We start from the raw sequence: 27793 nt of genomic DNA, 5'->3' as shown, positions 1-27793 counted from the left end.
GACAGTATTGTGCAAAGGTCATTTAAAAAAAAGCTCAAGACCCAGTCCAAGTTATTAGTGATCCAAGTCAATTAGAAGTCCGTCATCGCTTAGCAAGTCAACGCCAAGTCAAGTCGCAGACACAAACAAACGAAATGTTACACTATTAAAAATAATAAATTTTCGCAAAGTAAAAACCAAAACCTAAACATATAGCAAGTAAATTTTTCAAGTCTAAAAATTGTGAAAATAGCACATTTTAAATAAACATGCTTGTAATAAAAAATAATTAGGAATAATTAAGTCATTTGCATGACTTATATTCAAGTCAAGTCATTTTCTCAAATGACCTAACAACAATTCATTTAACAGGTTATTGGTGCAAATACAGCATGTTAAAATCACTGTCCTCCTTAATTTTTCTGTGCGTTTTTGCAGCAGTGCTTGGTGAAACAACTTCCGAAATCGAACACAAAGGTAACAAGAAGTTCTTTGTGGGTAAAGTTGGACCTTTTATTCCTATGTGACGTTAACGGTTAACCGTTTACATACAATATATTTTTAGGCTGTTTCACCCCAGCGTTTGTGTCAAAATAAAACCTGCGTGAAATTCCCGAGATACCAAAATATAACATTTGTCCATGCCAATTGCTAGCACACCAGACAATTTGTTCTCAGTTAAACAAATTCTAACCTAGAGAATTTTTTACAATAGATTTTTGTTGGACAACTTTTACGGGTGACGCAACAAAATTTCGTCATGACGTTTCATTATAGAACAATAATTCTTAAAAACATTTGTTGTTTTAGAAAGAAATGGTTTGCAAATTGCAGCTAAATCCAGTCTAATCGCGAATCCATGCTATCTAAATATTTTTTTATACAATATTTTTTTATTTGAGTACACTATGCACGGATCTGTTATGTATCTTGATAATAAATTGCAAAGCCAAAAAGGTCGAGTAGATCGACTGAAAGTTGATTAAGACCTTTCGATACGAACTTGTATTATTTTCAGTTAATGTGACTGAGAAGCTATTTTTTTATCTTTTTCTACTATTGATTCGAGATTTGTATATTGCTCGATATAGCAGCATTTATAGTTTAATTTAAAAATTGCAATCGACGAACCGCCAACCTGCCATAGTATGCATGGGTTATTTGGACTGAATAAATTTCCTTAAAACAGACTCCAGCGAAGTTAAATTGGATAACTGTTAACGCGAAGCTAAAGGGTTGACAAGTCTCGTGGTGGGAGATATGGCCTGATGTCCACCCCCGCATTTTTTCCACCAAATACATCCCGTTGAACAAACAACTTTCAACATTTGCAAAGCAGATACCCGAACCTGCCAGGCCAGTAAATATATATATAAAAGTAAATATATATATGAGCCGATTGTTTCAGATGGCCAGGAGGAAAATTTGCTATTCTATGACAAATTCCGGCAAGAGACAAGACAAAGAAGCAGCGATGAAATCCGTTTCGAGGACGCCTCTTCAGGGTCCCTGGCTCACGCGCTCGGACGCATTGTTAGCGGCAAGCCATGCCACGATAAGCAGGTCTACTGCAACGTCAGCTGCGCTCACGGCAAGCTGCTGAAGAAGAGTTCCGGCTGCTGCCTGTGTACATGCGCGCGCGGGCATGCCCTGGCCGCCAACAGGAAGGGCTGTCTATCCGGTAGGTGACTTTAAGCGTTTTAGCGTCGCTGCGGTTTGATTTAAAACTTAAAGTATCGCAAGAAGCTAGTTTTGCGTTTAACGTTTGAGCGCTCTAAGCAGTCTTAGTTATAGTACTGAAAACAGAACCAGCCTATCGCCATCAGGTACTATAGCCAACTAGCATTGATGTATGCTTCATGGTTCGCATTTTTTTTAATTAAGTTATTTACCTTATTGTTTTTACATTAAACAATTTTCTTGCTTAATATTGCGTTTTTGTTATTTTTAGTTGAGTTATTGCTTCTAATCGAGCGAGTTTAACAATTAAAAGTGTTTAACATTTTTTTTAAGAAGAGGACTTGACTTGGAATTGACTGGCTACAACTATGGCTTGGCTGGAACTTAACTTGTGAATTATACAGAAATACTTAACACGTACTTAAGTTATTTTACAAATTACTTGACTGGGACTTCCTTACAACACTTTCCAAGCTATTTACGATATGGTCAGTAATAGTAACCGCCTTGCTTACTAGTTTCCTGGACGACTTGGGGCACTTGGTCCACTTGCATCACTTCTGATTGGGGAGGTTTACAGACCAGGGAGAGAATCTGCAAGCACGAGGGAGTGACCAAGAACAGCCGATGCGTCGGAGCGGGGAGTGAATCGCGGACCTGTAGCAGCGTAACTAAACGTAAGTTTGTATTTGTAGTTAACTAGTTTATCTTTAAAATAAAAATGTCGTCCTTCAGTTTATTTAAAGTTTGCATGAAGAAAAAAATAAAGCAAACATGTCTCAAAAAGCAAATTAAAAGTTTTGTTTGGCAAGAAATTATTATTTATCCGTATGTATAACAAGTTGTATCTCTGATGGTAAAATCTTCATAGCAAAGCCATGCATATTGATAACGCTGACATGTTTTACTGCAAAAATGTTTTTGGTAAGCCTGACGTTGTTTTTAGCCTATAGGATACGAAAGAATATCAGAATTCTAACAGACGCTGAGAAACACGATCTCATACAAGCCTATACCAAGTTTAAAAACGACAACTCGTCTGATGGATTTCTGGTATGTGTTTCTGGATATATTTCTAGACTTTGAGTTTTTATTTTTAAAGATTGTTTCAACTTTCAACGGTACGTCCTCTTAGCACCAAAACGGTTAACATTCAGTACACGTGACAACAAGTCGGCGAATAATTCAGATGTTATATGCCAGTAACCGACGAAGATTACTCCTTAAACGCCTTACTCCCTTTATAGAGCTCGGGCCAGACATGTACGGTCGACAATTTTCAGCTTTACTATAGAAAGTTCGTTTACACATTTTAGCTTTAGGGTATGGGAGGCACAATCGTCTGTTTTACCCTAAGTGTTTCTGAGACCGCTGTTTGAGTTCGGCAGTATATTTATTTCTTATATTAACTTAAAGCAAATCAATAAACCTGACGCCGTTTGTAAGTTTAAATAGGGGTTCAAGTCTGTTAAAAATAAAAAAATATAGTATTTACACAAGGTGTATATGGCTCCAAACGTATCATTTTTGGGGTAAAACGATACAATTTATAACTGGCAGTAAGTATAGCCTGGTTTTTATTCAATTTAAATACGACCTTTAAAAAGCTTTTGAAAAGGGAATAATGTTACACTTCATTTCAGTACATTGTGAGATGGCACGGTTGGCCCTTCGAATGCCCATGGTACAAACACATCGCAGGCCACTCGAACGGGCACTGCAGCTGGCACGGTCACCCTATGTTTCTTGCCTGGCATCGAATTATAATCGTCCAATTGGAAATGGGTAAGATCTGGCGACGTGCACATAAGCAGGCGGTATATACGGTGGCAAAAATTGTTAGCTCAATATGCGGAAATGTTAGTAGGAAAGACTCATAATGGTTTCCACATATAGTTTAAATCGTGGTTCTCTAACTGCATGTAACAGCAAACCTGTACCTCAAACAATTCTTAAGTGTGACACGAAACGTAATTTTAGGAAATATTACAAATATGCATGAATGCAAGCATGCTAAAATTTAGATAATTGTATGCATTGCGAGACTTAAATGTACATAACAATTTGGGATAACTTTATTGTACTTAACCAATAAGTTGTAGCGGAAAAATCGTTAGTTATCTTTGTTTTGACTTTGTTAAAGAAATAATTTTTTAATTTGCTTTACCAACTACACAAAAAACAAAACGACATTAGCTATTCGAGACTTATACGGCGGCCGATCACGGGCCTGTGCTCAAAATTTGTCACAAATTTAAAGCTACTTCAAATTATAGGAATGAACAAATACTTGAAAGACAAAAGTCTTGGATTCCCCTATTGGGACTGGACTGAGAAAGGCTGGAAAAATCTGCCCGACCTTTTCCGCCTTGGGGAAGTATTCGATCCCATCATAAACCAATACGTGAAGAACCCGTTCTACTCCACAGTTATGACATCGCATAAGCCAATCATGAATGAAACCGCGTAAGTCGCACTAAGAGCGGGTGGATAAAAACGCTTGCTTTCCTATTTATGTTTATTTTTTAACTATTGCAATCGGATCTTGTATGATTTTCCAGCAAATCGTAGGAATAAACAACGAACACATGATGTTCAATTTGTATATTTCATTGTGCAATCGTTCGCGTTTCACATTTAGTTTAGTTGTGTTTTAGTCACTTTAAACAACAATTTATGCACAAAATCACAAGTGCATCAAGTGCACTTCAGTGTCTTTGTTTCTCAAGTCAATAAAGCAAAACTTTCCGTTCTTAGGCACACTTACCGTTGGATATCGCCGAAGGGCCTATCCTGGTATGACCTTCTGCTTCGAAGCGTCATTTATTCCCTAAACCATCCCACATATGAAACAATGGAAAACATCCTCGAGTCTCCGCATAACCAGGTGATTCTGGCGGTTGAAACTTTTATAACAAGTTTAGCAAACTCACACTCGGATTAAGAGTTCCTGACTCATTGATTATGGTTTGGTATACGATATTAGATTTAATGCATCAGTGTTGCAAACGGACAATTTAACAAACAATTAAGACCTAGTAAAGTTACAAGAAAAATAGAGACAAAAAATCATGTTTTCGTAGCAAAGACCTAGTCAGTAATTATCATAAATAGTAAGTCATTCACCACAAAAAAAGCTAAACTAATAAAACCGGTAAACTCGTCCGAAGCTGAGCAATATATTAGTAAGCAAATGATAAGCAACCATATTGAAAACAACTACGTAGGGAAATCCACATATTTAGCTAAATAACCCAACTTTACTCAAACATGATTTAATAGAAATACTCAGTTATAAGTAAAATATTGTGCTTTAGGTTTGTAAGTGCAAAAGACGTCAGTTAAGTCAAGTCATTTGTATAAAAATATTTAACGTCAAGTCGAGCCATTTAAAACCAGTGACTAAAGAAGCACTTGATCAAGTCAATAATTAGGTCATTACACCACTGTTTATAGTTATAAATTTTGTTTACTTCACCTATACCAGGGGTGGGCAACCTTTTTAACACAAGGGCCAGTAAGGAAAAGTAATGCTTACAGGAGGGCCGCACATCAAATAAACACTAATTCATATTTTCAGCTTTTACTAAAAAAAACTAATGAGCTACAAGGCTGCAACTACGGCAGTTTTGTTAATGCTGTCTACTTGTGAATTCGGAAATAACTTTTCTTACAATAGAAATGACGCCTTTCTTGTAGGGATCGGCTCAGTCTACAATTTAATTGAAAGCCTTAATTCAAAACCAGCTGTTAAACACACACAACATCTCAGTCAATATGCGTGGCAAAAGTCTGTTACACCTTGACCGTACTAGATAAGTGTAATTGTTGCAAAACAATTCTTTATCGTAGCAACGTGACACAAGTAGAACTTTATGAATGAAGATTGTTTTGTAATAGATGCTTCCCATTTGAGTTGAAATGCATTAGTGTTGCGGTGTAGCCTATGGGTTACATCGCACTTCAAACAGGAAACTGATAGAGCATAAGTCCCAACATGGTGCACACTCATAGCTTTATTTAGGGAAAGATAGCTATAAGAAGGTGAAGGGCCGCATGCGGCCCACTGGCAGCACGTTGCCCACTCCTGACCTATACCATCGCATTTTGTGCAGTTTTTTTGTTGTTGTTAATATACTTGTAAGTTGAAACACTTTAGAAAGTAAGGATCTCCCGAGGACAATAAATTGTAAAAGAAAGATTCTTGTCTTCGTATCCAAAGATCTTAAGACTGTTTATTTATTAAAACAGATAAAACATAAAATCATTTCTTAAAATCTTACAGAAATATATATATTACGCCTATAAGGCATCAGTTTCTTATTCAAATAGATTCTATTTTTTTTTATATGATTTTATGTTTTATCTGTTTTAATAAATAAACAGTCTTAAGATCTATACTTGTAAGTTTGTGATTTTAACACCTTAACACTTCAACCGAGCATTATAAGAAATTTGCAACAAGTCCTTTGAAATCCTAAACTCAGATCCACAACTGCTTGTGCACGAGGAAAGACACGATTGGAGACAAACTATGCTTGTACAGCATGCTGAGCGTCTCCTATTCGGCTTTTGATCCTGTTTTTGCCCTGCACCACAGTCAGATCGACAGGCTGTGGGCTTTGTACAAGACGTTGCACGATGCGGCGGCGGATCAGGATTGGACTAATAGTAGCTTCGTGGGTTCTTACGTAGACGTAAGTTGATTTTGCTTCACAATTGTGTTCCGTAACCCTTCGAGAATTGTAATTGTTCAAAATTCCAATGACTTGAGGTGACTTTAGACTGCTTTCGACTGACTTATTTTTAGCTGAATTTTTTGGAAAAATTAGTGATTCGTTCAAATGACTTAAAATACTTTCACCGGTTTATTAATTTGTCTCACTGACAATAGTTACTTGTGAAGACCAACTTAACAATGGGCTCAATACATAACGTAAGTGAAAAAATATCAATTATTTTTACAACAAAGTTTAAAATTGTTAAAAGATTAGTGTTTCGGGGTTTATATTTTCCTCTTTGAATATTTAACCCCCAACTTTTTTATAACGTGAAGTTTTTTTTGCGTTGCCTTATGAGGAACACGCAATAAGACGTAGCCCACAAAGCAACAATGTATAAAGCAAAATACTCCATCATACCATATAGCGTTAGGACCAACGACATTATAAAGCCAAATACGCAGTAATATCCACGATAGAATAAGATCTAAATCTTTTGAAAGACGTCCTAAATTTATCACGATATGCCCTAAATTCACCAGAATAAGGCTAAATGGACCAAATAACGCCTTAAAATGAAGGTAGTAGAAATAGGGCGATGGGGGCACCGGTCTGGCATCGGCCGTTTTGATGTCGAAGTTTGGCCGTCCTAGTTTGACCGGCGCCGTCAGGGTGCCGTTGTTTGGCACCGGATTGTTTCCCCTGTTTGGGATTAGTGGAGGGTGAGAGGTGGGGTTAGCATTTGGGTTGTAAAAATTATTAGGAAAGCTAGAGATGTACTTAGGGGTAGGGTTGGAGTTAGATAAACGTTTTAATTTGGTATCTAAACATTTAGGTCTTGGTGTTCCGAAACGGTCCCCCAAATTTCTCCAGCGGTTTCCCAAATTTTGGACTTGCAACTTTTTGGTATTTAAATGAAACACTTGCGGTCTCTTAAAACTACTTAGCGGTCACCCAAACCAAACCTTAAAAAAAAACCTGTAACGACCCAGCGTACACCAATGAGTTTAGGAATGTTCGGAATTAACTGAAAAGCGATGCGCGTCGTGTAGAGTTTTGTGCGTTTTTCGAGTTCTGCCCAATCTATCTGTTTAGAGTGGACAAAAAATGACGAGCACCTACTACCAGTCGTTCGACTTTCCCATGTCGCCTTTCTGCAACGCGACTATGAACCCGAACAAGGTGACACTCAACGACAAAGTGTGGACCGTGCGTAACTCGTTCTACTACAAGCAGCTTTTCGGTTACGAGTTCGACTCGTTGGATTTAAGCGGCGATTCTTGGATGGGACTGGTCGATGATCTGAAGGCGAAACAGCGCAGTCCGCACTACGGCACAGTACTGCCCTTCGTCTCAAAGATGGCACCCTACCTAGGACGTATAACGGCAAAGAACACCAAGTTCGCTGACGGATGTAGCATTCCAAAAGCTAAAAAATCTGGCTAAATTTACAAACAAATTTAATAATTTAATGTTGCATATTTCACAAAAATGATTTTGTTTTATGTGCAAGGTCAATTGGGTTATTTAAAAAATTTAGCGAACTAAACTACCTTTCACTAAATATTTTTTCTATCTTTATATTAACAACCCTTTATTCTCAAATATTTCCTTTGCTGTAACTTTTTTGTTAAATGTTGGCCTTGCTATTTTAGTCTCAAAAAGACAATGTTGTTTTAGTCTTGATAAGGTTTATGCTAGAATCTAGAATAATTTCTACATATTTTAGAATTAGGTCCGTGCATATAGCATTTTAAATTTGATTGATGAAAGATCATTTTGGCACAAACAGTTTGAATTAAAAATGTTTTAACACCCCAGTATTGTTCACCCACATGTTCATGTTAAAGTGAAAAAATGTGCTGCAACTGTTTTCTGTTTTACTTTAGGTTAACCACGATTAAATGGATAAACACAAGCTAAACCTGGTTAAAATCGCAGCTGTACATATTTTGCGTTTATATTTTATCCAAAGAACCCCAACACGCCTGTCTGGTGTGCGTAATGTTTGGCTTAAAAAAGCGTCCACAAATTACGCAGTAAAATATAAACGCTTTGGCAAATCCCTATACGAGGAAGTTTTGCCGCGACAGATAGCGCCCAATAACTACGATTAGGCAACGTATTGCACTATCGAGTCCACAGTACTTATTTTATTCTTGCTTGCCAAATCTGGCGATGTCTGACGTTTTAAATTAATGTGCGACAATAGCTTCATTAACTTTTTGGTTTATTAGGTTTGAAATGCTTTTTTTTCGCGGGCACCTTCGTATTCAAATCTGTCGTGACATACTACTACATCCACACGCCACAGAATAAAAGCTCACGTCGCGTTGAAATTATCGTAGAAAAGAGTTTTATGCTGGCTTCTCCTTAGATCCGCCAAACCTACTTTCCATTTTCAATGGCACCTTCCTCGTACATTATGACGTAATCTTTGTTGGTTGCAGTCTTATTCTGTCCAGACTGCTTGTTACCTTCGACTTGAGCTGTATCAGTACCGTTCTGCGTCGCATCATATTCAACAGGGCCTGTGCAAAAAGTTCCATTATGTTACAGCTCCCGAACGATAAATTTGAACGACTTAGGAAAGTGAAAGACTTGCATTCAATTTATTAGGCTGAATTTTGTGTTTCATGAATAGTATTTTATGTTTTTGACAATTTATTTCGACAATACAATGACGGATAGCTATGGGTCTAGTTTGGTAGTCCTTAACATTTGATTTGTATATTATCTCTCTGTTGAGCGCAACACTTTGTGCCTCGCATTGCTCACGGAATGGATAAATGCTTTACATAACATGACAATGTTGATCTCTAAAGTCATAATGAAAACGACAAACTTAACCGGCTAATATGCCTGTGACCCCCAAAAGACTACACTGTTATAGTTTAATAAGCAGTTAATAACTCCTACAACAATATATTAAATTAATGAAAACCAATTAATTTTGTTCTTCATTGCGTACTTTAAAAATTAAGTAACTTATTGCAGCTCTATAGATCAAGAATAATGCATTCGAGATAGTTGAAGCGCTATGCCGAGCAAGGCAATCGCGTATCAATTTCAGTAAGCAGTGACTAACAAATGCGTTCACCAAACGTATATTTACCAGACTTATCTTTGTTTAACTTATTGAGGCAAAAACTGAGGTGACCGAATTTTTTATTACACTTCCGCAGCAAAGTTCAAGTGATAGTTTAGTTTCTTAAATAAAGGCCATCTGTACAAAAACACAGGATTTTCAGTAGGTACTCTATAATGGGTGTGGCTTAATAACACAATACACATTATGTATTGTGCACGTTTTATTGACTGAAAATACGGGATGTTTATCTCCTTCCATAGAAGTTTGAAGGAGATAAACATCCCGTATTTTTCATGTTCGAACAAGATGCAGCAGGCGTTGGTGGTGCTATGGTTGTTTCTCGACGAGCGCCCCTCTGAACCTGTGTAGCTCAGTTATAGTCGCGAGTTCGAACTTTACTGCAAGCTATATAGTTGTGTTTTCTAGTCTGTCCTTGCTTGCACTTTAATCTCATTCTTTTAAAATACATCTTGTGTTGTATTCTCAATAGGGGCATACTTTTTCATTTGAATGTCTTACCATTTGAATACCTAGCGCCAAATTGGAAACGAAAACTTACTTTCTTCGTATCCATCCTTTTGTCCAATGATCCATACTTGGCTTGTGCTTTTCTTGACGCATTTTAGCAACGTTACCTGACGTTTCTGCAGATTGCTCGTTAAGCATAGGTTTGTATGCGGGTGGAGAATTTGGCCGTCCTGTAATAAATGACTGTGTGATTTACATTGAACAACTTGCAGCAACCAAATAGTAGAGTTGATTTTTTGGTAGTTGCGACGTCTCCTCTCGTAATTATCCGACTCCCGTGTAGTTACGAATATTTTAAATGCAATTTCGGTTGGTTTCACAATGCGCGACAGTTAAAATACTTCGTGGAAGATACAGCAAACGCCTTTTTACATGTGCAAATCCAATTTTTTTACATCCGGTCATTACGGAAAACCCAACAAAAAACTCAATATTTTAACACTGCTGATATCGCGTTAAGTTTCCAGCTGTTTATAATCGTGTGGTGACTTACCGGCATGACGAGCCACTTCTGCGAGTCGGGTACGTCGTGCCAGGGATACCTGCACTTCATCGTCCAAACCTCGCTGCCTTTGGCCGACAAGCACAGCTCCGAGATTGTGTTTTGCCGGATTTCGCCCTGTTCTGTCAGCTCGTAGTACTGAAACATAGGATACACCGTAAGAACATATTTTAAATCCATTTTAAAAACTGGAACGTTCTCTTTAAACTACAAGATAAGGCAGCCGAATTAGTGACAACGAGAACAAAATATCAAAATGTTAGGGCAACACAAATTACAAAAATAAAATCAAGTTATTTCAAAACGTTTATATATTTATAAGTATCCATCTTTCCGTGTTATTCATATTTTTTCTATATTATACATATTTGATTTACTTCTGGGCAAGCGTATACAGCGAAGCAAATTACCCACCAAGGCAATGCGTTGTTAATAAACAGCTATTAAAATTCTCCAGGTATACTGTACAGTACCTGTCCCTTGCCTAAACCATGGCATGGCGCCACGTCTACTACAGATCCTGGATTGCCGTGCACGTTGTTAGACTCCAAACACCATTCCTTGTTGCTAGAACACCTCGCCTGTTTCACAAGAAAGTGATTGGATTGCCAACGTGTTAAAATATTTAACAAAATATTCAAGAAATTAAGAAAGAAGTAGAACGCCAATTAAGAAGTAAATAAAACTGTGACAGGGGTGTCGAGTCACGGCACACTTACAAAGTACTGATTTAAAACGTTTCTTCAGTTCTCTATACACGATTATCTTTAACCCAATGGTCAGCGTTTGATGCAATTATGATATATCAGTACATTTTGTACTGTGGAAATGTAACCCAGAGTAAATTTAATTTTTAGAACCAAAAAGAGGTTTTGCGGCAAATAAAAAACTTTATATAATTAATTTAGGGTGAATGTCAACTTAAGAGGGAGTATAAAAGAGTCCAACACTTTTTTTCAAATAAACGTTGTTTTCCCACATTTTTGTATTTATTCAACATAATTTGTTTATTTCGCGTGGCTGCCTCGATTCACAATTTGCAAACTCTTTGCAAAGTTGAACGTTCGGGAGGCGTCTTGATCCCTTCCAGCATGAAGGTCGCTTACACTTTGCATGAGAGACTTTATCAGTATATAGGAACTACTTTCTCTTGTACCTCGCCGTGAAGCACGATATCCTCGTGGGGTACGATGTACAGGTCGGGGTAGACCTCCGTCATGTACCACTGAAAGTTACCGCACTCCAGGTCGTCGTGCAACTGGTAGCGCTTCTCCACGTCCGGTTCCCCATCTCTCTCCAGCATTTCTCGCGCCTGTGATTTAATAACAACAACCGCGGAAAAAGAATAGCTTTGATGTTTACCATGCTATATAGGAATAGCGACAAACGAGGCCTTCCATTGGCCATCCTTTTTTATTTTTTAAATTTTATGAGTAATTTTAAAATAACTTGTAGCATAAATTAAGTCCAAATTAAGTCATTTAGCTCGGAAGACCTAATCGATGCAACTTAAAACCAGAGATTGTACGACGACATTCTAAGTTTTAGCAATAAAAACGTAATTAGTACACTAGTCTAGCCAATATCTTAAGTCATTGCAGCACAGAATATTTGTGACCAGCAACGGTGTAAACGCATGTTAAACGCTAAACGTTTTATGTGGTAAAAAACAGATTCACAAACTTTTATATGTACTTATTTGACCGTATGCAGTTATTGATTTACGTTATACTGGCCACATTTATTTGCCTCTATAAGCCAACTAAATAACTAAATTCTAATAGATATAAGGGTTTAGTTGTTCTTCTAGTTCGGTTTGAATTACGAAGATCAGTGGCCACCACAGCTAACAATAATTATTGTTAAAAAATTTCTAAGTTTGTTTCAAACGTAAATGGCAATGATATACGCATATATTGTGAAACCTTCAGGGTTCTCCTAAAGAACATCCACTTGTAATCGTCCATCCAAAGGAAGGCTACCCTCATCTTGTTCCGGAGGACAGCCTCTGCCTCTTTTTCCTGCGTGTATTGCTTCCTGCGCCTCCCAATGTGTCCGACCCGTGAGCAAGGATTGATCTCTATTGTTCCACCACACATCCAGATCTGTCAGCGCATAATCAACTGCATTTTAGGAATATTAGATCTTGGCTGTTTTTAGTGGCCTTTTTTGGAATTAGTTTTAATTACTTTTGTAATGTCTAGTTATACGTTTTTATTATCGTGAATTTTTCAATATTCTAGTAAGATTTTTTATTGACCTAATCGGGCTCCATTATGTTTAGCTTGTATGTTAGTCTTACCCTAAAAGACAGCTCGAGATTTTCCGAACCTATTCCATCCATTTCAGTGTCGTAGGCTCCTATCTTGAAGAAGTACTCTTGGTCGATGGCAAACACTGGTCCAGCCATCACAGGGGTTCTATAAAAGGCCATAAGTTTTGTTACAAACCCACCGTTTAACTGGCTGTCTGACGTTTCCATTAGATCTAAAATAAGTGTTGTTACATCGATAAATATTCGGAATCGCTTACCTGGCGTCCTTAGTTCAACTCACGACTAGTCATTCTCTAACTAGAAGGTAAGTGGGGCAAACATAAGGTCTACTGCGGAGTTTGGGTCACTTTAAAACATTGTTTCTTATTTTTCCTCCCAGCGCACCTACAAACCTGGTGGCACACCTAGCGACCAATGCGAGCTCTAGTTATTTCAGTTTTTTTTTCTGCGGCACACAAATGGCCATGTTCCATTACGCACCTATTAAGAAGCGCTGCTTTATAACATCAAAATAACCGTTTTTCAAAGTTGTATTGCGCTATAGGCCATCATAAGTTGCTCTGTATTTACTGCAGTCTATAAAAGTTTTTTCGTTTTTTACCCATTACCAAATCAACTGTATTTATTCATTTTTCATTCAACAAAATGCATAGGACCTTCCACATTATAATTGTTGTTACCTATATTTTGTTCAATAACTCAGTGCTTTTCAACCGTATGCCGAAGAAATAGCTATCTGATAGTAGTTGCGTTACTTTGCCGCCTCTCACTGACCGTTGTGAGGTAATATTCCTATTATATTATAATATCGTGCGACCAGTTTGACCTGTAGTAACCTGTTGTTTTGACGTGACTTTGTGGCTATTCGACATAAACGACGTAAACGATGGTAAAGTAAGCATCTGCAGATTTTGCTGTACACGTTTATGGTTTGCCAGCACAAAATAGTAACTTAATGATATCCATATTAAACGTTTGTGACACTTAGTTAGAGCAAAATATAGTTACAACAAATCAACGATGCCCTGAAGCAATTTCAAAAGCCTGCAACTGAATGTTTGTGGTGCTGGCAAAAAAACAAAGCGCACCGCGGATCACATATTTTGATTCCGTGGCCCGCATGTTGAAGAGTAACTTGGGCTACTTAACCAGTGAACTTATTGAACTACGATCATATTTGGTTTAAAAGGCAGAGTTTAAACAGTTTAATAACTAATCCTGAATTTTCACCCGATCCGTTAGAAATTAGTGCAGTTTCAAGCAAAAAGGTCTACGACATTTAGGGCATCCAAAGTATCAAAAGTCTGACTTTTAGACTTTAAGGTCTTCAACAATGCAATAACTTTCAGGTCTTTCAACAATGCAATAATACTTGACCCACCCGAACCCAAACGATAACCAGCACCCTAACTCAAATAGTGTGCGTTGATTTAATCATTACATAAACGCTTTAGGTCCCAATGCATCAATGTGTGAAGTAACAATTCGATATACCCCGGACGAAAAATGATCTTATGCCCACCAGAGTTTGGGCTTTTTCTCTAGCGTTCAAATAATAACGCACATTATTTGGGTTAGGATTCGGGTTAGCGTTTAGGTTCAGGTAGGTCAAGTATTATTAATTTTCACATTTTTTTAACTTTTGTGAACTTTCAGCAAATATTTTCAATTTATATATGCCGGGAATTTACCTAAAGGTCCAATTAGTGCATTGCCATGATCTCAAGGTTTAAAAGTCAGACTATTCTGCCCTTGGATCCCCTAATTGTCCTAGACCTTTTTGCTACACAGATCGGGAGGAAATTTGGGTATCGCTTCTCAACATTCCTAAATACCGGATTCTGAATGAAAAAGCGATTTCCATCCTTGTTCGCATGCCCACGACATAACTTTGCGAGCAAAGAGTTTCTGCTCTTGTTGAAATTAAAACCAAAAAAGAAATTCTATTAAGGATGTTTATACGCTTATGAAAGGAGCAATGGAAACAATTAAGGCTAAAACTGCCTCGGTTCGCACCACTGACAGAAAAAGTTTAAAAGCACCGCTCGCATTAAGTGACTGATGATTTTGTATTTATATAAAGCTATGCTACAGATTTCCTATACTTGCAGCCCTGCTTATCCTTATTCCGATTAGGATTACTACAGATTCGGTGTATTGCATAGACTGGGGTGTATAAGTTTTGAGGAATAGTAAAACGGGTGTACCATACCGAAAAAGGTTGACAATCACTGCACTAACTTACGTGAATGGTTCGTCTTTCGTTTTGGTCTGTATAGCCATTCCTTTGTTGTCGGGTTGCGTGGCCCAGTGAAATTCCAATCCCCAGCCAAAGGCGCCTTGCGGAACGTGCCTGTATGCAAAATATAATTTCAGGACGCCATTCGCCCATATCCAGGCGTGGAGCAGGCAGAAGTATTTTTTGTTATATAAATTTTGTTTAAAGTCACAAAATTTAGTCCAATACACCTAGTCGCTTTATGCAAGCCTGCAAACCGAGTTGCATTCAAAGGCTGTTGGTTATTCAAAAGGCTCATGTTAGCTTCGGTCCCATTAAAATAGATTAGCGATATTGCCTCATAGGCAGGGGCGCCCGCAGAAAATTTTCCAGGAGGGGGAAATCAGGGGCGTAACCAGAAAATCAAAACGGGGTGGTCCTGAATTTTCAACTTAGGGAATTCCCTTATTTTTCGTCTGACGTTAATGAATAATCACGTCATAAAACAGTGACAGTATGACGTCGTAGAATGGTGATTGCAAGACGTGATAACAAAACTAATCAGAAACAGCCAAATACGTCCAGCAAAAGCGTCACCTGCGTCGTCGACATTCCTGGCAGGCGCCAGCTGCGAAATCACGGTGTGCAATCGTTAACATTAAGCAAAAAAAAAAAACTAAGACCGTAAAATATGTGTGATTAATTGTAGTAGAATCACACATAATTCGACTATCAGCAGCGCAGTTTTCAAGTTCCATGAAGGGAACGAGCGCTAAATTACAAGCACGTCTTTCACCACCTGCAATACAAAACTAAGATCGTATTTTCCGGGTGTTATTATGCCACGATTAGCGCAACATCTGCGCCGAGCTGTGTGCCAAGTCAGCTAAATTACAAGCTGCGTTTGCGGGAAAATAAGTTTTGTCCATTGCACACTTAGCACGTGGTCTTTAAGTATGCTTAAAGAGCGTAATTTTGCGTTAACTATCATTACTTAGAAATGGAGACTTTGAAACGCGCACGACAGTCACCATTATACCTCATTTTAAAAATCTGCTTCAGTTAAACAAATGTCGATGTAGTTAAACAAATGTCGACCAACATCGGATATTAGCACAGAGACCGAACAGCGAGGAACATACTGCGTATAACTCGACGTTTTTCAGAGAGAAAAAAAGAAAGAAGGTTTGACTTAGCGTTGACAATTGTCGAATATACACTTACTAATCATTCAACCTAAACAAATAACGAAAGAGAATAACTATCTAGCGTTTACGGTTGACCAAACAAAAGACAAAAAACGGCGTTTTGCGCTCGATTTTGGTTTCGCATTAGATTAGGACGTGTAACCTTAAAAAGCAGGCCGCTTCGAACAGTTTGTTAAACCATGAGAAACAACGAACAAAAAACGATAATATCACTTACAAAAAGGGGGTAAGAACTCCCGCCCCCCCTGGATACGCCACTGGGGCAATGGATAATGTATAATATTTTTAACCTTCATAAGTAATACATATTACCGTTATAAATAATACTAATAATCGCATTTTAAAATCCAGGGGGGGCAAGCCCTTGCCCCCCCGTGCGGGCGCCAATGCTCATAGGTAAACCAACCGTCCTACTTGACACATATAATTCTAATACCACTCAAAAGTAGTACCTAAATAATGTTAATTGCAAACTGAAACATCTTTGATATATTCAGATTAGTCAAATACCGCGACTAAACTGAGTTTTTCCACCTCCTTAACATATTTACATTGCTGTAAAATGTTACCTTCAAAAAGTGTAACTAAAGTAAACTACAATACGCACTTTCAAGAAAAACTTAAATTTCATGAAAATGTAAATGGTAAGGTCTAACTCAGCAAAACAATGATATATTTTTTCAAAGTTATTTTTGCTTCTAAATCTAGCAACGAGTAAAATAAAACGAGCGATCTAAAGAAAGAAAAACAATAAATAGCTTAAGAAATTGCCAAATATTGCACCCGAAACGTATGGTCACGAAAACATTATGAATGGATTTTTTTAAGTAAAACAATGTAGAAGGGGACGAACAGATGTTTGATGAATGAATGTAACTTGAGTTTTACTGCGTTTTGCTTTGTCTATTTTGTAACCGAAATAAATTTGTGGTTACGACCATGTTAATTTTCAGTGTCTGGTTTACATGTCTAAACATTTTAAAAGTAGTATGGAGTCTCTAAAATACTACTACTAATAGCAGGGCGCAGTACATAAAATGTGGTCATGTGAATAAAAAAAAATAAATATAGCTTCACTGCTTTCAGCACACTAAACGCTACATTACGCGTACAGTAACAGAGATCTGATAAAAAACAAAATCCAGCACAATAAAAAACACTCGTGGAGAAAACAACGATAAATCACAGAACATAACTTAAATAATAATTGAAGTGAAGCATTTTACACCACACGGTGCATTTCGCAAAGTGTTGCGAGACAAACATATGTAACGATCAATGTAGATATAATTTATGAATTTCAGATTAACATAATTGAATTATAAATTAACGAATGTATTACGATAAAACTATAGCTGCACATGGAATTGTGTATAGTTTTTCGCTTCGCTAAATGTATGTTGCGTGCAAAATAAAATGCAATACAAAGGCAATTTTCTACTGAAGTGTGAGAATAGTGCAAGACGGTCTAAAAATGTGATTAGAAATTAGTATGTCCGTCGGGCCTAATTACCTTTCTTCGAGATAATACCAAATGATGGGTAAACGTTTGTGTGGGCATACCTATTAACCTAGTCCAGTAGCCCTTATCGTTTTTAGAATTGTTACCCCCATGAAGCACTTCTTGGACATAAATACATCTCTTTGAAAATCATAAAGTTGAACCCTAAAATCAATTACGAATCAACAACACTTGAATGACCAGACTCACTGCGCAGCATTCACACAAATTATTTTATTTAATTACATAAAATTTACTGCTAAATTATATAGGTATAACAAATACTGCCAGCGAGATACTAGTAATCTTAGCGCCCAACTGAACTACTGTTTTACTAAAAGCGAGACTTGATATTGAAAAATCGCAGACGCTAATAAATAGTAAAGGAGTACGTGAAAGCGCAGGTACGAAAATCGTCTCAAGATTCGTTCATCGGGTTGTGCTGCGCCAGCAAGCCTGCGTTTCCGACGCTCTACCGCAAGCCTCTACGCTTTACGTTGCAGCGCAGGTAGGAGACTTGCGTTTTCCTCGGGACGAAGGCCCATCTAACTTTTTTCTAATTGTCACAGCTCCGCGCGATTCTGTTCCCGCCTCTCAGGCTTGTTGCTGTCCGTTGATCGGCTTTATGGTCCACTTATGCGAAGGCCGGTCAAGGCACGGCTGCATGGCCACCAAGGTGTCGATCGCCACCACGCACTTGTCAGCTAGCTTGTGTTTCACATGGCCGTCCTGTCAGAATGCATGCGTTTTTTAGAGTGCTCTAAACAAGCAAAACTTACAATTTTTGAAAATGTTAAAGTATTGTCAAGTTTAAAAACGGTTATTTACATTAAAATAAAGTGTTAAACCATTAAATTTGCGGTCTGATTTTTAGCGTTCGATAAGCAGAAAAGATATGTGAAGTCAAAAGTGACTTATCTAAAAATTGAGAGGGATTTTTCTTTACATTTAGGTCATTACAACACCGATTATGTACAATACGAACGCGACTGCTGAGATTGACATCACGATTTTATTTCCTGATGCTAAAGCTTAAGTAACAATCTAGTTTCTGTTAAAAATGTAATTTGCGCAAAATAAATATATATGGAAAACAGGTGCCAGCCACCAAGCAACTCGGAAACCGGTAAGTCTCTCCTTGGATGAAAAGCGCAATTCAGGAAATTCGTTGTCTCCTCAGAACATAAACAAAAGTGAGATACACTTGCATCAATCAGGTCTACTCTAGTCCGCATGTTTACCGGCAGTATTTCCCATTGCTGTTGTGCTGGAACCGGTCCTTTTGGATAGACGCAGTGGTTGGCAACCAGGTAGTCACCGTTGGGTTCCATGCAAAGCTCGTTGACGAAGTTGTGCCGAATCTCCTTTTGCCGCGTGTATATAAAGTCCTATTTCGGAAAAAGGTAAGTATAGCTTTGAGTACAACACGCGCTATAAAAATATCTCTAATATTGTCAAGGACCTAAGGTTTATAACCCAATTAATAACTCACTGCAAATTCTCAGTTCCTTGTGTTCTATGGATTATATTAAGGACATATATATACATTCGGCTGTACTTGTAACGCTGTTTAATCTTGTAAAGGTATTGTTGGCTAGGCAATTTTGATCTCGGACGATATTCTGTCAATAGTTTTAGGCCTTAGATACCATACTGCAAATCACGAGGCATTTTAAAAGATAATTGCAATTCGCAAAATTGACAAATATTCACACAACTGTGCTTGTTAAGCTTACAGTGTTAAACATAGGTACTGTGACAAATTATGATAACGACCTTCAGCTGCAGAAAAACAATACAATGGTTTTTAAATCACACTTACCTGGTTTACTCCCATGCCGTGACAAACGTACATGTTGGCCCTTACGCCAGTCTTTCCATCAGGATTAGCCGAGTCCAAGCAAAATTTGCCGTTTTTGTCGCCATTGTGCCACTGAAAAATATAATGAACAATTGTCGATGTTTGGATTTTTTTATTTCTTCTGCCTTATTAGCTTTCGATAAAATCGTTAATCGCCCACCGTGAGCCACCTTATTTTATTTTTTTATTAACATCGTGTGCCACATAAACCTTTGCGAACATTAAAGATTAAAAACACAAAAATTGGCTAATAAAATATATAACTTTTTTTTCGAATAAAATACCATGAAGTACAAAAGAATAAATTCTTCTGGAAACAGTAAAGATATCACATTTTACAAAGGATATTATAATGCTTAAACCAGTGCTTACCTCGCCAGACAAGATTATATCTTCTCTTGGAGTAGCGTACAGGTCCGGATAAATGTTCGTGAGGTACCAATTAAAACTGTGACATTTTAGGTCGACTCTAAGCTTTTTCCTTAGCGACGTGTCACCGGCGTCAATCTAAATAATTAACAACTCTTTTTGATTCGTGTTATAAAAGGTTTGGACAAATAATTGTTCTAATTCGAAAATGAAGACGGCTGAGAAAAGCTCTAGTCTAAACTATGATTCTCAAACTTGAGTTACGCTTGCGACATGGACTCAGTGCGGAAGTTTTAAGGGTCCGCACAACATCTTAATAATTCTTAACTACTTACCCACCAGAAAGGCATCATCATGTTACTAATGTTTAATATTCATAAATTATTTAAGGGCTTGTGTGTTGTATTGTAAGTAATTTGCACAAGTATCCTATACTTACTTTATTGCGAGAGCCTGTAAAGCAATTATTATAAACTACCTTTTCGTTTCGTGATTTTTAAAAAGGATCCTCAATTATTTGATTAAAACAAACGATGTTGGCCAGGCAGCAAACTGAAAATGTAACTGGAGTTGAAAATTTAGCACACCACTACCATTAACAACTATATATATTCCCTGAAACAGCAATATGATCATCTCAAGCCACTATCCGCTTTTGAATTTTACTCATGGTCTTACTTCATATAAGGAGTGTTTACCGGACATAGATGTAAACAGTAAACAACTTGTGCAAATAATCTACATCTAAGCGTGATAAATCTTTACAAAAGTTTATTTTCCTTATATTGTTAAAACCCCCTACTTCCTGCGACAACAAGTAAATTAACTTACCGTTCTAGCGGAGGGTACTCGCTTGTAAAACTGCTCCTTGTACTCGTCGAGCCAGACCTCCGCCACCCGCTTGTTGTTTCGGGTAATCACCGAGCTACCCCCGGGGTGACTGTATGGGGCCCTGCTTCGGAACACGTGACCCACGTGCGAGCAAGGTTGAATTTCCAAAGTACCTCCACACGTCCAAATCTGAAAAAAAATATACTTTTATCATTGCAAAATAATGCCCGATATGTTTTGCTCTGCAACACTATTCGTTTTGATCTACAAAAGTTTTTCTATTTGAATTGATTTAGGTCTTATGTCGTTCGAAGAAAAAAAAATACTTTCAATGAATTGCATAATTTCTAAATAATACTGAAATTTAGGTTATACATGTGATACTGCAAATCGGGACGCGTTGCTAAAAGATCAATTAAGTTTGTCAAATTTATTAAATAATAATTCACATAACTCTGCTTATTATGGTTACAGACAAGATTTATTTAGCATATGTCTAATCCTAATGTGATATATTAACAGAGATGTAAACATTACAGGCCAATTACACTTGCTATTTATTGTTACATTGGCTTGCTTTTATTATAGTATTATTCTTGTTTTTGTTTCTATATTTTTTTATTTTAATAGTTCGCCTTTTTGGTGGCACCTTGTTTTTCATTTACGTGCAACTGCCTCTATCCGCAGATGAATTTTATCTTTGTATTTCTGGCGACTAATAACCACATGTCAGACAAAAAATGGAAAAACTTACTCTCAGCGACATCTCGATGTTTTCTCCTCCCCATACCAACATGTCGGGGTCGTATGTTCCCAAATATTCGAAGTACTTCTTGTGCATGGCAAAGAGACCGCCGGCCATGGTGGGCGAGGGTATGGCCTGGTCGTTGCGGGGTCTTTCCCCGAGCGTGGGCACTTGGGGTCCCCAGTTGAAATGCAGATTCCACCCCAAGATGCCCCGCTGCACAGACCTTATTTCGGCAGAAAAGGGGTGTTAATCAGCGACAAACTACAACCGACATGTTTACATGTGCGGCTTGCTAGGTTGAAGATTAGATGTTGAAAACGGAAACATTGCTTACCTAGCCGAAAGCAATTGGTAAAAAGGCAAAAATACGAGAGCGATTGGAAAGGTATGATTGTCACTACAGTTTGGAAAAATATCCGGTAGGTTATTTTTGCAAATACTAACATTGGTATCTATAGAATTTTACTGACGCACTACACTGTTTTACGCACCAACACCGACCGCATCACTAAATAAAATTATCCATATGACCCCCTTACCAAACATCAACTGAAAACCTTATACTGTTTCATTTAATACCCAAACAATGTAATAATATAAACCAAATCAAATACATAGCATTTGAAATCGAGTTTGCTTTTTATGTAATTTCAAAATGAATGAAATACCTGGCAGTAGTGAGACTCATCGCAAATGTAGTCGAGTCAATAACCTCTATGACGGGACAAACAACTCTGGTCGGATCTTCAGCAATCCGTTCTAGCAGGGGCTCTAGCCAGTGAGGGGCGCATTCGCCTTCGCAAAGCCACAAGGTAAATTAATAAAAAACACGAGGAGGACAAGTTATCCACAATTTGTAATTAAAAACACGTTCAATTAGCCGAGGAGCCCTATCATTAAATATATCACAAGACTGGACTAATTCTGTTACTGAGTCGAACTCGCTTCAAGTTAAAAGAGGACTATTAAAAATTAAGAGACTATTAAAATTTTGCAGCCTATTGCGCGTTACTTTAATATCAAATCACTAAATCCTTTTGCTGACAGATACGAATTCGTCTTTTAGTGAAATTGTGCATAAATAAAAGGTGTCTAAAAGTGGAATACAGATCAATACAAAAGGGTCTCAATTCAATTATAGTCATAATCTAACACGATTATTATAAATGTATATCACTTTCTGTTGGCGGCGGATTATTCCTAACTTAACACGACAAGTCTAAAACGGGGTTGGTTGCTGATTGACGCGGATTCCTATATTTGTTCGAAATGTGTACAAAATAACAATTTAGATATTAAAGGGCTTTTCCTTGCCGATGGAAAATGATTCGTTTCAACGCAAAACGAGCACTACTTCAGCAATAAAAGGCAGTGTTATGACTTGACTTAAATCATTAAGTCAAAGGACTTTGGTTAAAAATAAATGTTTTCTTAAAATTTAGCTATTTATCTCAAGTTTTGCACTTGAAACAATTAGATGGCTACATTTTGCTTTTTAGATGTTTTTTGACGATTTATTGCTCATAATTGGACGAGTTTACCTATTTTTAATAGTTTATAGTTTTACATTGATATTAGTGATTTGACATGGAGTTTCTCTAAAATTGACTTGGACTGGGACTTTACTTGCTGTGTTTTAAAAGACCAGACATTGACTTGAGTATTTCACTAATCATTTGACTGGGACCATTTCAAAATGACTTGTTTACAACACTGATAAGAGGCTAAACTGGCGTTTGCTTTCGAGGGGCTTACAATGCGAGTCGAGGAAGGTGAGCACTTGGCCGGTTGCGGCCTCGGCGCCGGCCAATCGGGCCCGGATCAAACCAGATCTCTCCGGCAGTCGCACGATCTTGACAACTTTCAGCTTCTTGACGTATTCGTCCAGCTGCAGGCCGAGATCTTCTACTCAACAGTATGGAAAGATGTTAATTGTTGTACGTGAAACGTAACAGTCACAAGGAAAAAACAACAAGAATTAATTAGAGTGAAAATAATAGTATAGATCTTGCCAGTTTGAGGGTGATCTGTTTTACCTATTTACATCTCTACGAAACCCCATTTTTTAGGTAAAAAATAAACCGCTGAAAATTATATATACAAAGAAAAGAGGGTTTTCTGTCTTTGATTTGACCGCAAATGACATAATTACCTTAACGCAGCAGATAAAGGCCAACGGCTTCAAGATTATTAAATAAATTATTCATTGCTGTCTGGGCCACTATGATGTCGATATATATGCACTTAAAAGAAATTACTTTATTCGCGATCGATTATTGTCGATTATTTTTAGAACCAACGGGCCAAAGTATTTTCATAAATATTTAATTAGTTTGGGATAAACTCCACGTAACGCACATCACAACCTCGTTTAACCTTTACATTAAACAAATGTACATTAAAAAATACAAAGACTGAGTTTTTCACCAAGCTCGAAATGAGATTTTTGATTACTATTTCTATTTATCATCGGCTTCAAATTGTCGTTTAACGGCAGCTATTATTGGAAATATTAACATATTAAGCTATTAGGATACATATTGCGCCGTCTAAATCAGAGGTTCTTAAACTTTTTTTAACGCGGATACCTAAAAGTTTTTTTTGCCTTGCGTGGACCACGGTAGGCAATAAATTTTCGGAGATGACGTCACAAATTTACGTCACAACACAAAACGATTTCATAAATCTGCTGATTTCGGTCCAAAAATGTGAAAGTGAAATGGAGTCTTAATACATTCATTGCAAAACCGTTTTATTTTAGTTAACCTATTTGTTTTTATTTATTATTTCCTAAATATACACTCATATTTCACTTGGGCTTTAATGGACCCCCTAAAACTAGTTCACGGAGGAGTCGATAGACCCCAGTTTAACAACCCCTCGTCCAAATCCTTCTCTTCATTCTCAAACGGTTTAGTGAAAAATTACACATTTTACTCTTCTGCTGGCATATAATGTAAACTAAATCTCATTACCGAATGTGCTTGCGTCGTCAACGAGAATGATTTCCTTGAGTAAAACTTCGGGGGAGGTCTCCAACACGCTGTGCACGGTCCTCAAGAGGGCGCACCACGCCTCGTTGTGGAAGATAATAATCACCGAGGTGTCGGGGGCAGGCTTTCGCCATTTTCGCTCTTTGCATCTAAACGTTCGCGGCTTTAATTCAGGCCAAAGATCCGTTTGAGCGTGTGTTTGTTTAACATGGCGAACACAAAATAAAACAACAAAGTAGAGTAAACACTGCCTCTATAACGGTTAATTTTATACTTCGTTGAAATGCTATAGTTGACTGCTTAAGCCTTAAGGTAAAGCAAACAATAGTATTTATTCATTTGATTGTTTATACTTTTAATGTAATTTAAAGGTTATTCCACTGTGTAAGCCCGTGTCTCTTAACGTATGGGAAATACGAAGAAATGACTCAAAATAATTAAATTCGAATTTGTTTATGCTATTAACCTGTCTTCTATTTTGCGATTCGCCGCGATAAAGGTTGGAACCACTGCTTTCTACTGTTAATACCGTAATTTGAACGCACTTAATGTTTATTGTTTTAAACTGATCAAAATGCGTTGCAATGCTAACTTTCCACAGTTGGGTTACAGCAAACCACTTTGCTTTCTTATCGTACAGCGCTAAAAATCCTACTTTTCAACTCAGCTCAGTAATCCCGGAGTTGATTAAAAAAACAAAGTCTTCACTACTGAGCCTTACTCTCTGTCTCTTTTATCGCCGATGGTTCTGTGCACCGAGATCTTGTCGCAAACGTAATGGTTAAAGGCGTGCTTGTCCCAGCCGGCCTTGACCGCTTTCTTAACCTCGGGGTCGGTGTCGGTCACCCTCACCGCACGCCCGTACTCCCCTGGTCCGTTCGGTTCCGGTTCGGGCTTCTCGAACCAGGGCCTTAGCTCGTCCTCCGTGAAGTATTCGTAAACCTGGAGAACACGAAATGGATTTATACTTATTTGCGTGACAGTGATAAGAGCTGTACTCCTTAGAGCAGTGATTCTCAGAATTTTCGTAGAGTATTTTACTAAAATGTCACTATGAATGGAACTGAGATAACATAATCAACCTAAAACATGCAGGAAACTGTCATTTGATGTAATGGATTCTAATCGTACACAAATAGTTGTATCAAGAAGTTTACCAACTGAGCAAAAATCAGATTTTTAAAATTTCTCAAATACTTATCGACACCCTTGAGCATTAGAAATTGCACACCAGGGCGCCGCGGCACCCCGGTTGAGAACCACTGCCTTAGACTTAGAGTATAGTGTACCGCGGTAAAATCAGTTGCGCTAATCGACTTGGATCAAAAAATGAAGATTATTTCTTGACCAAACTGGAGAATGTGGGACTAACACGTCATTCTAAAAAAATATTTAGCAAACTAGTCTTACTCCAAGTAGCTTTTTATTATTACCCTGCTCAAATCTAACATATTGTTGGTGGAGTGTTTTATGTTATTCTACAGAAAATTTTCACTGTGTAATTCGTATGCATGACGTTGTGGCGACCACTGCTTTTACCAAATGTTTATATTTAATTTTTCGAGTGACAGCAAAATCGGACAATAAAGTTGTTCATTTCACGGCGCCGTTGTTTCCGTAGCATTCATTTGACAATTTATATAAAAAATAACTATAGTTATCACACGAATCTCACTAAAAAGACTATAGTTATTCGGCTGCGCTATTAGCAGTCTAAAATAACTTTACACTATAAGAAACCGATAGGCAACCTAAAACACAAGAATTGCTAATCGATTGAATTAATGTCCACTTAGATAAATAATTCAACAGTAAAAAGCAGTACTGGTAAAAGAAAATTAAACTCTATATTACCCCCTCTTTTAGCAGAGCTTCGGCCTTTGCCGAGAAGTTGCCGCCGACCTGTTCCCGCTCAAGCATCTCCTCGTCCGCCAGATGGCGTCCGGGCGCAAGCGCCTGCCGATCCAGAGCGTCGGGGTCATCATAGACCGCCTCTCTCGCCGCCTCGCCGCCGACGCGATGCTCCTGCTCGAACTGGAAGAGCATGTCGTCGCTGCGTCCGGCGCCAGTGGACGACTGTTCACCCGAGAGCATCGCGTAGAGTAGAATGAGAGCCAGGCAGCTGAGGGCGCAGCGAATGACCAGCGACCGGTAGCGCCTCGGGATGTACCGTGTGGCGCCTTGCATCTTGCTTACTTGTTTGTTTGGGGCTACCTCTGCGGCTGCTGGGTCGACGCAGTCGGTTTGTCCTTACAAAGTTTGTGCGAAATACAACGCGTGCTTTTAGAAGTGCACCTGTGTGATTTGATCCTATAGCGATCCTGAAACGCACAAGACGAACATTTTCTTAGCTAATTATTTTCTATCGCAAGGGTAAAAAATAAGGAAATCGACGGAATATCAATTTTCTTAAATAACATAATTTCTACTTATGGTCGACGGTATTTTTTTCTAGTAAAAACTACACCTGCAAAGTTTTAAAATTACTTTCCTGTTAAAACTCAGTATTTAATTTAAGAAGCGCCTGGTAGGCAGTTTACGAATGCTTGCAAGACCGAGTAGGAAGTTTTAGGTATAATTTCGTGAACTTCTGTTACAAAACGTTATATATAGTAAAGCACACAAAAGTTTACACCAGGCAGGCTTAAAAAAAACAACAATTTTAAACGAAAATACACGAAAGCAAACATAACACAGTGTGCAGAAAACTTGATTGCTTTTAAAATGTCCATATTTTCAGCTTACCTATATGCATTCGTCAAAAAGCAGACCAATGCCTTGACGTGGCCATGCAAACTGACCTAATTACATGACCCTTATTTTACTTCATTGTTTTTCTTTTCCAAGTATTTAAGTCAATCAAAACAAGCTCAGCAAAATTGAACTGAAACAGAGAGTCCTAAAAACTCTTAAACTAAACTGTATTGCGACCGGCTTTTCATAGCAAGCCACTTATCATGTGTCAACGATTTAAACCAAACTCTGTATCTGCTGTCGGTTTGAAGCATTTATACCGCACATTCAACTATGCACCCGGATGCAATACAAATGATACGCGACCCGTAATGACAGAGCCAAAATGCACAGTGGATTGTTCTTTTTGTATTGTGCTAGATAAATCAGAAAGAACATGTGTGGTCTAGTGTTAAGCCAGTTATGTATGGCAGTATACAACAAATTACAATAATTATACAAAAATAGGGCGTGTACCACTTAAAATGGTACAAGAGCCCTAACAAGTCAAACTAATTTTACTGAAGTTGCATGACAATTTGTATGAGTGACGCC

General features: G+C 37.8%; 3 protein-coding genes across 3 annotated transcripts; 1 reads left to right on the top strand and 2 right to left on the bottom strand.

Annotated features, from left to right (window-relative positions):
- Positions 1–371: 371 nt before the first annotated feature.
- Positions 372–8990, top strand: LOC146137959 (hemocyanin type 2 unit a-like). Its single transcript, XM_083394490.1, has 9 exons — positions 372–456; positions 1388–1660; positions 2178–2336; positions 2606–2712; positions 3303–3444; positions 3936–4125; positions 4417–4546; positions 6147–6356; positions 7476–8990. The coding sequence occupies exons 1-9, from the start codon at positions 372–374 to the stop codon at positions 7824–7826; spliced, it is 1647 nt and encodes a 548-aa protein (XP_083250616.1). The 3' UTR covers positions 7827–8990.
- LOC146137957 (polypeptide N-acetylgalactosaminyltransferase 3-like) lies at positions 8769–26814 on the bottom strand. Its single transcript, XM_083394489.1, has 13 exons — positions 26360–26814; positions 25227–25447; positions 24488–24654; positions 23268–23417; positions 22181–22307; positions 15022–15129; positions 12804–12921; positions 12427–12606; positions 11658–11813; positions 10975–11082; positions 10493–10639; positions 10031–10169; positions 8769–8911 (listed from the first exon to the last, which is right to left on the bottom strand). The coding sequence occupies exons 1-13, from the start codon at positions 26690–26692 to the stop codon at positions 8769–8771; spliced, it is 2097 nt and encodes a 698-aa protein (XP_083250615.1). The 5' UTR covers positions 26693–26814.
- On the bottom strand, positions 18298–22066 carry LOC146137958 (polypeptide N-acetylgalactosaminyltransferase 4-like). Its single transcript, XM_083393717.1, has 6 exons — positions 21519–22066; positions 20765–20953; positions 19937–20071; positions 19526–19636; positions 18945–19091; positions 18298–18432 (listed from the first exon to the last, which is right to left on the bottom strand). Exons 1-6 carry the CDS (start codon positions 21624–21626, stop codon positions 18298–18300), a joined length of 825 nt encoding a protein of 274 aa, XP_083249843.1. The 5' UTR covers positions 21627–22066.
- Positions 26815–27793: the final 979 nt, after the last annotated feature.

Source organism: Ascidiella aspersa, chromosome 7 (genome assembly GCF_963924565.1).
Source record: "Ascidiella aspersa chromosome 7, kaAscAspe10.2, whole genome shotgun sequence".
In the NCBI taxonomy this organism is placed as follows: Eukaryota; Metazoa; Chordata; class Ascidiacea; order Phlebobranchia; family Ascidiidae; genus Ascidiella; species Ascidiella aspersa.
This window is presented reverse-complemented; position numbering and strand designations above follow the sequence as displayed.